The sequence below is a fragment of the Pleurodeles waltl genome, chromosome 6 (assembly GCF_031143425.1).
Source record: "Pleurodeles waltl isolate 20211129_DDA chromosome 6, aPleWal1.hap1.20221129, whole genome shotgun sequence".
Taxonomy (NCBI): domain Eukaryota; kingdom Metazoa; phylum Chordata; class Amphibia; order Caudata; family Salamandridae; genus Pleurodeles; species Pleurodeles waltl.
The window spans coordinates 818,798,627-818,812,771 of record NC_090445.1 but is presented as its reverse complement, the minus strand read 5'-3'; the positions used below and the strand labels follow the sequence as shown (position 1 = coordinate 818,812,771).

The 14,145-nt window shown below is 47.3% G+C and overlaps 1 protein-coding gene across 5 annotated transcripts in view; it reads left to right on the top strand.

Annotated features, from left to right (window-relative positions):
* Positions 1-10,513, top strand: part of SFR1 (SWI5 dependent homologous recombination repair protein 1) — a 77,116-nt gene extending 66,603 nt beyond the window's left edge. For all 5 annotated transcript variants that reach the window (XM_069239445.1, XM_069239446.1, XM_069239448.1 and 2 more), the window contains one exon: positions 9,692-10,513. In XM_069239445.1, the coding sequence (XP_069095546.1) occupies positions 9,692-9,883 (192 nt within the window). In that variant the 3' untranslated portion in view covers positions 9,884-10,513. The remainder of the gene's footprint in view (positions 1-9,691) is intronic.
* The last annotated feature ends 3,632 nt before the right edge of the window (positions 10,514-14,145 follow it).

The window sequence follows — 14,145 nt, the reverse complement described above, 5'->3', positions numbered from 1 at the left end:
GACTCCTGCTGATAGGCTCCTTCAGGTGTTAGTAGCCTATCCTCTCTCCTAGGTAGCCAAACCCTCTTTTCTGGCTATTTAGGGTCTCTGTCTCTGGGGAAACTTTAGATAACGAATGCATGAGCTCAGCCGAGTTCCTCTGCATCTCTCTCTTCACCTTCTGATAAGGAAACGACCGCTGACCGCGCTGGAAGCCTGCAAACCTGCAACATAGTAGCAAAGACGACTACTGCAACCCTGTAACGCTGATCCTGCCGCCTTCTCGACTGTTTTCCTGCTTGTGCATGCTGTGGGGGTAGCCTGCCTCCTCTCTGCACCAGAAGCTCCGAAGAAATCTCCCGTGGGTCGACGGAATCTTCCCCCTGCAACCGCAGGCACCAAAAAGCTGCATTACCGGTCCCTTGGGTCTCCTCTCAGCACGACGAGCAAGGTCCCTCGAATCCAGCGACGCTGTCCAAGTGACCCCCACAGTCCAGTGACTCTTCAGCCCAAGTTTGGTGGAGGTAAGTCCTTGCCTCACCTCGCTGGGCTGCATTGCTGGGAACCGCGACTTTGCAGCTACTCCGGCCCCTGTGCACTTCCGGCGGAAATCCTTTGTGCACAGCCAAGCCTGGGTCCACGGCACTCTAACCTGCATTGCATGACTTTCTAAGTTGGTCTCTGGCGACGTGGGACTCCTTTGTGCAACTTCGGCGAGCACCGTTTCACGCATCCTCGTAGTGCCTGTTTCTGGCACTTCTCCGGGTGCTACCTGCTTCAGTGAGGGCTCTTTGTCTTGCTCGACGTCCCCTCTCTCTTCAGGTCCAATTTGCGACCTCCTGGTCCCTCCTGGGCCCCAGCAGCGTCCAAAAACGCCAAACGCATGATTTGCGTGTAGCAAGGCTTGTTGGCATCCTTCCGGCGGGAAAACACTTCTGCACGACTCTCCAAGGCGAGAGGGATCCGTCCACCAAAGGGGAAGTCTCTAGCCCTTTTCGTTCCTGCAGAAACCTCAGCTTCTTCTGTCCAGTCGAAGCTTCTTTGCACCCGCAGCTGGCATTTCCTGGGCATCTGCCCATCTCCGACTTGCTTGTGACTTTCTGACTTGGTCCCCTTGTTCCACAGGTACCCTAGATTGGAAATCCACAGTTGTTGCATTGCTGGTTTGTGTCTTTCCTGCATTATTCCTCTAACACGACTATTTTGTCCTTAGGGGAACTTTAGTGCACTTTGCACTCACTTTTCAGGGTCTTGGGGAGGGTTATTTTTCTAACTCTCACTATTTTCTAATAGTCCCAGCGACCCTCTACAAGGTCACATAGGTTTGGGGTCCATTCGTGGTTCGCATTCCACTTTTGGAGTATATGGATTGTGTTGCCCCTATCCCTATGTTTCCCCATTGCATCCTATTGTAACTATACATTGTTTGCACTGTTTTCTAAGACTATACTGCATATTTTTGCTATTGTGTATATATATCTTGTGTATATTTCCTATCCTCTCACTGAGGGTACACTCTAAGATACTTTGGCATATTGTCATAAAAATAAAGTACCTTTATTTTTAGTATAACTGTGTATTGTGTTTTCTTATGATATTGTGCATATGACACTAAGTGGTACTGTAGTAGCTTCACACGTCTCCTAGTTCAGCCTAAGCTGCTCTGCTAAGCTACCATTATCTATCAGCCTAAGCTGCTAGACACCCTATACACTAATAAGGGATAACTGGGCCTGGTGCAAGGTGCAAGTACCCCTTGGTACTCACTACAAGCCAGTCCAGCCTCCTACACAGATTCCTTACCTTAGAATTTCCCCCAGGTGTCAGACTGGATCCGGAGATTTTTCTTAGAGTAGTTACCCCTGTGCGCTGTCAGGTGCCGTCTGTCGACTCCGCGGGGTCATTGGCATCATGGTCGGTGTGATGATGTTGCGGTCATATACAGGCGCCACCCCGGTGCGCTAACGTCAGTTCTTTTCTTTTCGTGTAAGCCTTCGTAGAGATCCGGAGGAGAGCTACCCTAGCATTTTTTGATTAACTGTGACACTTTTTGATGAGTTTTGGCTGCATTGAGGGATGTCCCGAACAAACTGATTCAAGCCCTGCGACTCCTGTCACAGAATGATGCCAGTGACGGATCAGCACCTCGTCATTCTCTGATGTCTCCCCTGCTCAATTCAAAGAATTTTATGAGGCCGTGCGCCTCATCTTTGGGCAGACCGACCAACCCTCTGCGCCTTCGGGCCCAAGGGAGTCAGTGAGGGCCCCCTAAGGTTCCAAGTCGGCGGTTTCGACCCCGACTACAGAGGGCACCTCCGGATCCATTCCCAGATCCGTCTCGGCGCTGGTCGTGCCAACGTGACCTTCCCCGGCGTCGTGACAGACGTCCACGCTCCCGACATCAGTTGGGCCGACAATCGGTGTCGATCCTAAACTGATCCCTGATGACCTGGAGCTGAAACAACATCACTTGACGATGATTCCGGTTTCCATGGGCTCTCCTGGGGCAGATCCTGACCCCTAATGCTATGGGTATGGATATGGGGATAGTGTAGAGGGGTTGCTGGACCATTTAGAATGCCAGCTTGACCCCGACATGGACTGAGTTCATGATTTGAGCAACGCCAGCGGGTTAGACACCTCCCCAGATGCTGGCATGCTTTCTCCCCGCTACAGAGGAGGGAGCGTCATACTCTATGGTGGTTCGAAGGGCTGCTGAGGTTTTGGACCTTGAGCTTCCTTCTGTGGAGGTCAGGACTAACCTCCTGACTGAGGTGCTTCAGCCTGGGCCTCCAATTTGGAACCCTTCCTTCCCTTCGATGAAGCCCTTACGGATGTCCTTCTGGGTACCTGGTCCAAACCGAGCACAGGGGTTCCTGTGAATAGGACGGTTGCCCGCCTCCATCGGCCTGCGCTGACCGACCCAAAACTCCTGACCCTACGCCTGAGAGCCTTGTCGTCCAACTTCATCATCCTCTGGCGCATTCCCTACCGCTACCCCGGACAGGGAATCAAAAAGACTAGATAACTTGGGGAAGAAAATGTTTTCTTCCTCCAGTCTAGCACCGCCGTCCATGAACACTGCATGCCTTTTGGGCCACTACTCTCATACACTCTGGGATACGGTTGTGCAAGTGCTGCCTCGAGTCCTGGAGGAGGCCTGGACCATTCTCTCCCAAGCCGTTACGGATGGGAGAGATGCAGCAAAGTTCACGAGTTGTTATGAAGTAGATGCGACCGACTGACTGGGCAGATCGGTTGCAACGACGGTGGCCTTGAGGCACTACACCTAGTTGAGGACTTCTGGCTTCTGGCTTTTCAGGGGATGTCCAGCAATCCTTGATGGACATGTCCTTTGATGGCACCATTCTCTTTGGATAAAAAGCGGACTCAGCGCTCGAGCGTTTTAAGGATTCCCGGGCTATGGCTTGTTCCCTTGGCCTCGTAGCTGCTGCCACCCCCATAGTCCACTTTTTGCTCCTTTTGAGCACCCAACTGCGTTCTTTTCCACCTGGCCACCAACCTCCGCTTGCTGTACAGCCCCTGCGTGGTCGCGGATGCAGGATCCCACAAGCTTGTGGATCAGGGAGTCAGCGGTCCACCCAGTCCACCCCGCCCCCTTCTCTGCCTCCAAGCCTTCTTAGTCTGTCGGAACATCTGGGACCAGTTGGCGGCAGGATCCGCCATCACCTGCCCCACTGGGAATCCATTACCACGGACAGGTGGGTGTTACAAATCGTCCGAAGGGGCTATTCCCACCCCTTCGAGACTTCTCCTCCGGCCGTGACACCATCATACGATCATCTATCGGAGGATCATTTGGCACTTCTCAGTGAGGAGGTCAAGACTCTCTTGGCCAAGTGAGCCATAGAGACGGTCCGTACGTCAGAAGTAGGTCGTGGTTGTTATTCCCGCTACTTTCTGGTGCCCAAAAAGGACAGGGGTCTTTGCCCTATCCTAGATATCCAGTCCCTCAATCTCTTCCTGGAGAAGGAGAAATTCAAAATGCTAACCCTAGCTCAGGTCCTTGCTGCCATGGACAATTGAGACTGGATGGTTGCGTTGGACTTGCAGGACGCCTATTTTCACATTACTGTCCTGCTGGCCCACAGATGTTACTTGCGATTTGTGGTAGGTAACAAGCAGTTTCAGATCACAGTGCTCCCCTTTGGCCTTACCAGCGCCCCTCAGGTGTTCACAGAAATGATGGTAGTGGTTGCAGCTCATCTGCGCACGGTAGGGGTTTCAGTCTTCCCCCTGCCTCGACCACTGGCTTTTGAAGGCAGACACACCCCAGAAAGTCGTCTCCCACCACCAGACTACGGGGAACCTCCTGCATTCGCTGGGGTTCACTATAAAAATGCCTAAGTCACACCTGACTCCCTGAGATGCTCCCTTTCGTCTGAGCTGTTTTGTACACAGTGCGGTTTCGGGCGTATGCTCCCAAAAAGTGAGTCCTGGATATTCAGGCTATGATCCCGATGTTTCATCATCAATCCTGGATTTCGGTGAGAATGACTCTGAGGTTGCTGGGTCTCATGACCTCCTGCATCCTGCTGGTCCAACATGCCAGGTGGCATATGCGAGTTCTTCAGTGGGACCTGAAGTTCCAATCGACGCAGCATCAAGGGAACCTCTCCGACATGGTCCAGATCTCGGAGGGATCTGCAAAAGATCTTCAGTGGTAGTTGTCGAATCAGGATTGGGTCAACGGAACATCCCTCTCTCTTCCCCATACCGATCTCACAGTAGTGACAGATGCGCCACTCGTGGGATGGGCGGCCACATGGGAGAGGTGGAGATCCGAGGCCTCTGGTCTCCGGCAGAGTCCGGGCTCTACATCAACGTTTTGAAGCTCCGGGCAGTCCAACTTGCATTGAAAGCATTGTGTGGTGCAGGTGTTCACCGTCAACACCACCGTCATGTGGTACAGCAACAAGCAGGGTGTAATGGGGTCGTGGACCCTTTGTCAAGAGACTCTTCACCTCTGGACATGGCTGGAACGGAAGGGCATTTCACTGGTAGTTCAACATCTGGCGGGCTCTCTGAACGTCAGTGCAGACGAACTCAGACGTCTATGCATAGCCGATCACGAATGGTGTCTCCATCCGGAAGTGGCGCAAGGTCTCTTTCAGCAGTGAGGAGAGCTTTGCTTAGATCTGTTCGCCTCCACAGAGAACGTGCAATGTCAGCTGTTTTGCGCGCTTGAGTTTCCAAGGCGGTATTCGCTCAGCACCGCTTTTCGTCACAAGTGGTAATCAGGCCTCCTGTACGCCTATCCTCCAGTGCCACTTCTGCCCAGAGTTCTGAAGAAGATCCGGCACGACCGGGCCCAAGTAATCCTGGTGGCTCTGGACTGGGCACGAAGAGTCTGGTAAACCAAGCTATTGAGCATGGCCATCGATCCTCCGATCAGACTGCCCCTTTCGGGAGGACCTTCTGTCGCTGCAGCCGGGTACGGTCATTCACCAGAATCTTTCCAGTCTCCGCCTCCTTGCATGGAGATTGAGTGGCAGCTGTTTACAGCTTTCGATCTTCCTCCCAAAGTCTGTGGTGTTATCTTGGCAGCCAGGCGTTGTAAGACATTTTTGGCATGGTGTATCAACAAGTCTGTTAATCCCCTCTCTGCACCTCTCTCAGAGGTTCTCCTCTTTATTCTTTCTCCTGCCCAGCAGGGTTCTGCTCTGGGCATCCTGAAGGGCTATTTTTCTGCTGTCTCTGCCTTTTGAAGGCTACCAGAGCAACCTTCTCTGAGAAACCTCCCAACAATGGAAGATTTGAACAAAGGACTCACACATATATTGCCTCCTATCCCATCCATAATGCCACAGTGGGATTTGAACTTGGTCCTCACATGCCTCATGTGTGCCCCTTTCAAGCCGCTCCACAACTGTCCTCTGCGGCTCTTGACCCCTAAAACTGCCTACTTGATTGCCATCACCTCTGCTCGCTCTCTCTCCGAATCCACCATTCCTAGCAGTACATCTTAACAAGGTGGTGCTTCGTATCAGGGTTTCTTTCCTTCTCAAAGTAGTGACATCTTGTCACATAGGCCAGTCATTCACCCTGCCTACTTTTTACGCTCCCCCACATCCCTCTCATGAAGAGGAGAGACTCCACCTCCTGGATCCAAAAAGAGCATTGGGTTTCTACCCCAATCGTACCAAAGATTTCCGGGTGGACGATTAACTCGTTGTGGGTTATGTGGGTGCGAAGAAAGGAAGGGCGGTGCAGAAGAGGACCATCTCTCGATGGGTAGTCCTCTGCATCAAAATGTGCTACGCTTTGATGAAAAAGCAACCCACTGAGGGTTTGCGCGCTCATTCTACTAGAGCAACTCCTGCTACCACAGCGTTAGCACGCGGAGTTCCAGTCCTGGATATCTGCCAGGCGGCAATGTGGGCATCTTTGCATACGTTCACCAAGCATTACTTCCTGGACAGTCAGGTCTGCAGAGATGGCTACTTTGGCCGTTCGGTACTGCAGGACATTTTGGTGTGATCTTAGTTTGCAGACCACCACAGGGGATGGTATTGCTCGGGTATCTATTCTAAGGTAAGGAATCTGCAACTAGAAGTCTCTATCTGATGTACAAGTTACTTACCTTCGGTAACGATACATCTAGTAGAGACATATTCTAGTTGCAGATTCCTTACCGACCCGCCCATTCTCCCTGCACTGCGAACTGATTTCTAGGGACAGGAACTTTGCATTAAGGGCCCTAGTTTTGGCGCATGATTCTCAGTGTTCTTCATGGCTCCGTGCTACTGGCCTGGAAAGTCGTGAAAAGAAACTGATGTCAGCGCGCCGGGGTGGCACCTATATACGACCACAATGTCATCACGGCGACCACGATTCCAACGCTGCCTGCGGAGTCGACGGACACCACCTGATGGCGTGCAGGTGTACTGCTCGAAGAAAAACCTCTGGATCCAGTCTGACGCCTGGGGTAAATTCTAAGGTAAGGAATCTGCAACTAGAATATGTCTCTACCTGATACATTGTTACCGAAGGTAAGTAACTTGTACATTAAGCAGGGTGGAGTGGGGCCTTAGGGCCTGTGCCAAGAGGGTTCGCGTCTCTGGATTTTCGGCCTATGATCCCGATGTTTCAGCCTCTATTCTGGATTTCGGTGAGAATGACTGATGCTGCTGGGCCTCATGACCTCCTGCGTCCTGCTGGCCCAACATGCCAGGTGGCATATGCAGGTTCTGCAGTGGGACCTGAAGTTCCAGTGGACGCAGCATCAGGGGAATTTCTCCGACATGGTCCAGATCTCAGAGGGAACTGCAAAAGATCTTCAGTGGTAGTTGTCCAATCAGGATTGGGTCAACAGCAGATCCCTCTTTCTTCCCCATACCGATCTCACAGTAGTGATAGATGCGCCACTCCTGGGATGGGCGGCCACATGGGAGAGGCGGAGATCAGAGGCCTCTGATGCCACTGCTCTCTGTGCCACTCTACTACACTCTACTACACTCTACCTCACTGCACTGACACTCTACTCTGCAACATTGCACTCTCCTCCACTGTACTGTACACCAATCTACTCTGTACTACTGCATTCTATCCGACTGCACTCTACACCACTCTACTCTGCATCACTCCACTCTATGCAAATGCACTCTACAGCACTGTACTCGGCACTGCACCACTCTACGCTACTGCACTCTCTGCCACTCTATTGTATGCCACTCTACTGCACTCTATGCCACTCTACTCTGTCCCACGCCACTCCGTGCCACTGCACTCTATGCCAATGCACTCCAAACAACTGCACTGTACTCTGCACCACTGGGCTTTATGCCACTGCTGCAATGCCACTCTACTCCACTCCACACCACTATGCCACTAACTTTTAGCCATGCTCAACAGCAGCCAATCTGGTGTATAACATGGCTAAAACACATTGGCAAAGCCAACAACTCTTACGTAGACGAGACCTATTGGTTTTGCCAATGTTTGTTAGTACTATCAGGTACCGAGGTCCCTGAAAGTACTGTGAATGTGTAAGTCCTTATTTAAAACATGCATTTGACACTTCATCAGGGGTAGTAAGCACTATATAAATACAATTACATCATAATATAGGCTGCTACAAAATACGCAAATACATTTTGGGTAAATAAAAAAACAGTGCTTCTCAAATACAGATTTGAATAATATACAGTTTATACCTACTACTAAAAAATGTTATAACACTCCATTAAAACCACACACGCCTCAGCTCATCTTGGAACACCATTACAGTACCTCTCTAAAAGAAAATATCTTTGCCATCAAAAAGCTTCAAGTGACTCCTTGAATTAAAGTCAATGCAGGTTTTCAAGCCCCTTTGCATTTGCAGATTTACCAGTTTAGGGAAGGAGACACCCTGGCAAGAAGGCCTTTTCTTATCTGTCTGCCCCTCCCTCCCTCAAGGCACAGGAGACACCTTGCCTTTCAATCCAGCTGGGGAAACTGATCTGCCCGTAATTTCGCCCTGTTTCCGTTGTCCTTTTGGTGAAAGGCTAAATTACAGACAAATGCTGTCTGTTAAGCCATTCATCAAGGACAACGGACGGCAAGGCGAAATTATGGGCAGTCCGTGAAATGTACGGACAGGTGGTCATCATACGTAGGCATGCTTGTACCGAGTCATAGCTTTATCAGACGTCAATTGTGAATGAAGTTACGTCAGTTTCTCCTTTGTATAAAGATTGCGTGCCACATTCATCTCTCTTGGATATGTAGTAGGGCTTATGGAGCTGGCTTTAATGTCTGAGTATCTGTACATGTTAGGTGTTTGGGACGCGTGGTTATCGATTTTTCACATTACAAATGGCAAAATGTTTGACGATGAAAGCCCTGAGTTTCAGGGAACATCACATGGTGTAAAAAGAAATGGATGGGAGCAGTAAAGGAAAACGTTGCAGGAATAAGAGGCTGCAAAGTGGAGTCTGGCAGGCTTGGAGCGGTGGGAAGCGCTTTGGGGGACGGGGAGGAGAGTAGTGTGTGATTTTAATAAGGTTACCAAATGACTTTGTCACCAGTGACACAGTACATCAGTTCTGAGTTTTCATATTACAACCTAATGATTAGTGTTTACCCTCTCCAATGACTTCTAAAATGCTACACCGCATAATGAAAACATTGCCTATGTTGGTTTTGGGCATAGTCATAAACATATCCATGGCCATAGTTTCTGTCCTTTCAGACACCTTTTGTGTCATGTTTCCCTGTGTATTAATCTAAAGGCTATTCATCTTTTGGTTAGTTTAAAAAAAGTGTTAAACCCTTGAGCTTCTTCCTGAATACACCTCACTTCTCCCATGAGGTGCTGTTACATGCAAGGCGTAACCTGATTTAAGCACACTTGGACACCTCAAACGGGACAGGCCTCAACACTAGGCATGATGAGCAAGTTGAGGGGTTTTCTTACTACTCCTCTGTAATCACCAGTACTCAGTGGTGGACGTTAAAAATAGGATACTACCTATGTAAGGTTGTGCAAAAAAATGTTTTTAGCAAGACACAAAGTGCTGCAACACCATCCAGTGCCAAATTGTGTTCTATACATATCCTAACAAAAGCACATAAATAAATGTTGATCCCTGCATGCACATTGTGAAGGACAGAATGGACTCACTGCCAAGCACAATCGAGCTGTATCCGAGTCTACAGCTTGCAGCTATCATTGTATTAACTGACTGTTGTGTTGTTCTCTTTTCAGAATAATCTGACAGAATTGAAGTCTTTGATAGAGAAATGGAGAAGCAGTAGCCAGCAGTTGCTGTATGAACTGCAATCAGCATTGTCTACAGAAGGCCAGAAACTGAGTCTCTCTCAGCTCATGGACAGTTGTGGAATAGAAGACACTTTGCTACACTACAACCGGGCAGAGGAAGACTTTGAGGAACCCTAAACTGCCAACTCTCTTTAATTGTTGTCACTAAACACTGAAGATTGCAGTCCGGACCCCGGGCGAGAAATTGGAAAGTTTAAAACTGTTTGAGTTCAGAACAGTGGATTATGTGAACGTTTGTGTGTTTCTTTTCGAAGTGTCGTTGATTATACAGTTGTGTTACCGAGGTGTGTATTGTTACATACCATAAGTATTGTAAAACGTTTCACTCATCCAGTAGGAGAGGGGTTCGTAGAGTATGCTGCAGGATTACCTGCTGCAGTTGGTGTCATAGCACTTGAAAATTATAGGATCCAGTACTGTCAGCTGTACGTCAGCTTTCAGAATGAACACTGACTGTAAATGAGTTCAATTTAAATTGCATTATATCTTATCTGGATATCCAGAATATCTGGCAGGAACTTGGCCCTGCTGGAACTATCATTGACTTCCTGCTTTAAATCTTTCTATCACGTACTGTGAGGGCATGGTATACTGAAAACATATTTCAACCCCTTTTATGTGTAAAACACCTAAGTCACTACTACCAAAGTAGATACTATTTGTAAAGTAGATACGTTTACGTATTGAGAAATGGTCAAATGTATGCCGTTATTAAAAACTATGGAGTTTATTTTCAAAAAGGAGAAACATTTTAGTTGAGTAAAGACAAGTTTTCTTTTGTACTAGAGTTACTCCTTTGTGGGATATTCACCGAAGTCCAGATGATTACATAGGTACGTTTTCAGCATTCTTAGGTTTCCAAGTATAGGTCACTAGCCTTTTTATTCTAACCAGTTTCAGTCACGGATGTACAGTGCATTTTACACTGTCCAATAAAACATTTGTAGAAACCTCCTCGCATGCACCCTGATAGACTAAGGGGATGTACCCCTTATTCTCAATTTGAAAACAGACTGACTGCTGCCTTGTGCTGGAGTAGTTCCGCTCTATTTATACAGTAGATATTGGTATTAAGTACCCCCAAAAGTCTAACCCAAAGATCTTGTGTAACCACTACATAGTGATCGCTTCCCTCCGCTTTTCCTTCCACACCGCCATCCTACTCAGACAGTTAACGAAGTAGTTGTATTTTTCTACATGAATAAGGACATCTGTGTTCGTAAAATATGCAGGGTTGAATTTTAGGACCACAAACCCAACTTGTTGCACAACTTAGTGAGACCTAGATGCACAGAACCTTTAGTGAACTGGAACGTCTCGAGAGAATGAGGAGAACGCAAAAATAAAGAGATGATCCCTCTAAAGTGAGAGAAACCTGAACACTTCTGAACGCCAGTCACTAACACAAAAGGCAACTTAGAAAGTATTGGATATGTGTTCTTGACACAGCGAGTTTGCTTTGTGTTAATGATTGAGATGAGGAATTATTTACATCTGCTTTCAAACAGGTAAAGATAATTGAAGCTCAATGCACTACAAAGATCCTAAGACATCGTAAGCATCATTAATGTGTCATGCTTGACGGTGTGCTTATGTCTGCACATCTCCATCATGCACCATCTCATGCATTAATAAACCCGATTTGTTACTTTAATTTCTGGCAAGGGCTGCAAGGAGCCCCAATAATTGAACTGAAATCATGTTGAGGTCCAAACTGCACAGTGGTTGAGTACAGTAGTAGGGGTTTGGCTACCAGCTCTTTCTTTTTGGCTACCAGCTGATCCGTTTAAATATGTAAATTATTTCCATCTTCCAGACTTTTGTCAAAGATAAAAAATACCTGCAACTTATGCTGACTGTCGAGAGCTGAAATCCCTCCTTACTGAAGAAAATAATTTTATTGATTGGCCTTTTTGTGAATATAGAGAGCGTTGCCATCCACCACCTTATACTGCATGGCTCATCAGGACCCTTTGATGGCTGTTGTTTTCAGTCTTCTCTCTTTTTATGCTTTGCATTACTCCTCTATCTCCTGATGAGCCTCTATAATTAAGGCTCCAGTGGAGGGCTAAGTGCCATTATTGCCCACTTGCACAGAACATGACCCTCCCAACCCTCTATTGTTGGACTACTAGCGCATTGGTGCGGTGTTTCCTTAGAGCTCTACAGTATTCTTGATGCCAAACACTTCAGTAGCTAACTTACCAACATGGATGAGCAGAGAGGGTTCTGACTGAGTGAACAACGATCACTATTTGTACATGAAGCACTGATCCAGAACGTACTCTAGCACTAACAGGTTGTTTTCCTTAGTCCACCATGGCAGACATGTTGCAACATTGAGAGCTTGCCCCTCAATCTTCCAAAGTGTGCATTTGTCTCTGTGGAACCCAATGGGGGAATTAATCCTCTGCCCACACTGTGCCTCATAAGTGTAGAATTATGTTGCTTAAAACAATTGAAAGAACGGTGTTTGAAACCACATTACTGTCCATGTGAAGTTGTCCAGTTGATTTTCAGGTGAAAAGCACAAACTTTATTATAGCATGATGAATTGAAGTGTCTGAATGGGGCAAGATAAGAGTTTGGTACACGCAACGAGAAACAAACTTGTATATTAGAGGAAAGTGTTGCAAAGAGGTGGTACGACTTCATGCTTTAAACTGTCTAGTTGAGCAAGTCGTCCAAATAGGCATAGATTTGTAACTTCTATAGCCTGAAATGAAAGTCCACTCCTGACTGCATGTTAGTGAATCGCACTTCGTGAGCCTAGAGTGGAGGTACATGTAGCAGAAAGCAATTCAACTTACACTCATTTCCCCAATGATAAAATAAAGTTGTTTTCTTTAGATGAGTCAGTGTACGCGATATGGTCGCATACATCTGAGCCAGATTTATAATCTCGAATATTTATTTTCTCAAAAAGGTGTTTAGGGCTAAATTAGTCTACAGGATGCAAAGGATATTTCATGTAAAACCTGTATACTACAATTGGGAATGAAGGATTCGCAGTCACAGTAACTAAAAAGTACGATCGTGTGTTCGCTACTAATGTGTTTGGAAGATTAAGCGTGTCCAACACCTGCTCTCCAATAATGACCGTCTTGTAAAGCAGTATGATGGTTTCGTCTTGTAGCTGAAGGCAGGAGGCCATTGTGTGAACAAATAGAGCTGTTCCTTATGTTCTTTTTATGTTTATGCAAATGTTACACAATTAATGGTTAATTTTTAGATTAGTCTTTTGTGTTTTCATAATATTTAATTTTCCTTGGAAAAGTATGGATTAGGCTTGTTCTTATGCTACGTTTCCCAGTGGATACTGTTGTGGTTGCTCATTGCAGAAACAAACTTTAGAGCAGTGCCTTCAGTAGAGAAACTCATTGTCATTCTGTTGCCCAGGTTCTTCGTGGTATCTTGCACACAAGTTACTGAGGGTCCCACATATAAAGTAAAGTCTGGAGATAAAGAAACTAGCCACAGCATTACATACAGGGAAGAGGACACAGCACACTAAAAGTAACTTTCTGTTGGAGACATATAACCACAAATTCCCCACTTTTGAATATCCTCCAGGTGCCACACTGATCTAGTGATGTTTTTGTCATAAAATTACTCCTGCACGTTGCTAGGTGGGGTTGTTTGATTACGAGTTGGCTCCAAACTGCCCGGAAGTGACAGAGAAGAGCCACATATATGCGTCCCCCATGCAAATTGATGTCAGTTCCTTTCTTCCTATGCCTTCCGACAAGTACCTGGAGCTCTGCTCACTTTTTGAATGCTTTTCAAACAACTTCTAAATCATCTCACAGTCCCCACCTAAAATGAGAACTTTCAAGCGAACCTGCTAATGAAGGAAGCAGATGTTAGTCATTGACCTGCATGTTTGTCTTTGATCTAAGGACACAACTCTAAGTCTTGTGATAAGAGTGCCATTTTGTACCAGGGAGTGATCCAAGAATGTGAGGCAAAGTTGTTTGTCCTCAAACACAGGAAAAGTATGCCTTTGCCTAGGTCCCACTCTAATTTACGTTCCTTTGTGTTCCGGGGACCGCTCCTGTGACAGCTCAACTTTGCGCTCAGGTATGTCAAAGCAAAGCGAGACTCAGCCCCATCCCGTCACTCTGGCCCCAAAGAGTAGGCACAAGGGTGTCACATTGTCAATGGCAGTTCTTCGAGATATCAGGCCACGGAACCAACTTGGTCCTGAAGTGACCTGAGTTTCCTACACCCATCATCAACCTTGCAGCAGGTTGAGGTCTTTAAAGAGGCCAACCTCCAAATTTCATTGTACTTACTGGCACCCTTTTAGACCCCAAGAAACTACGCCGCCCTCAAGTCAGGTTACCAGCTTCAGGTCCCTCCCTGCCGTGGTCTGGGAC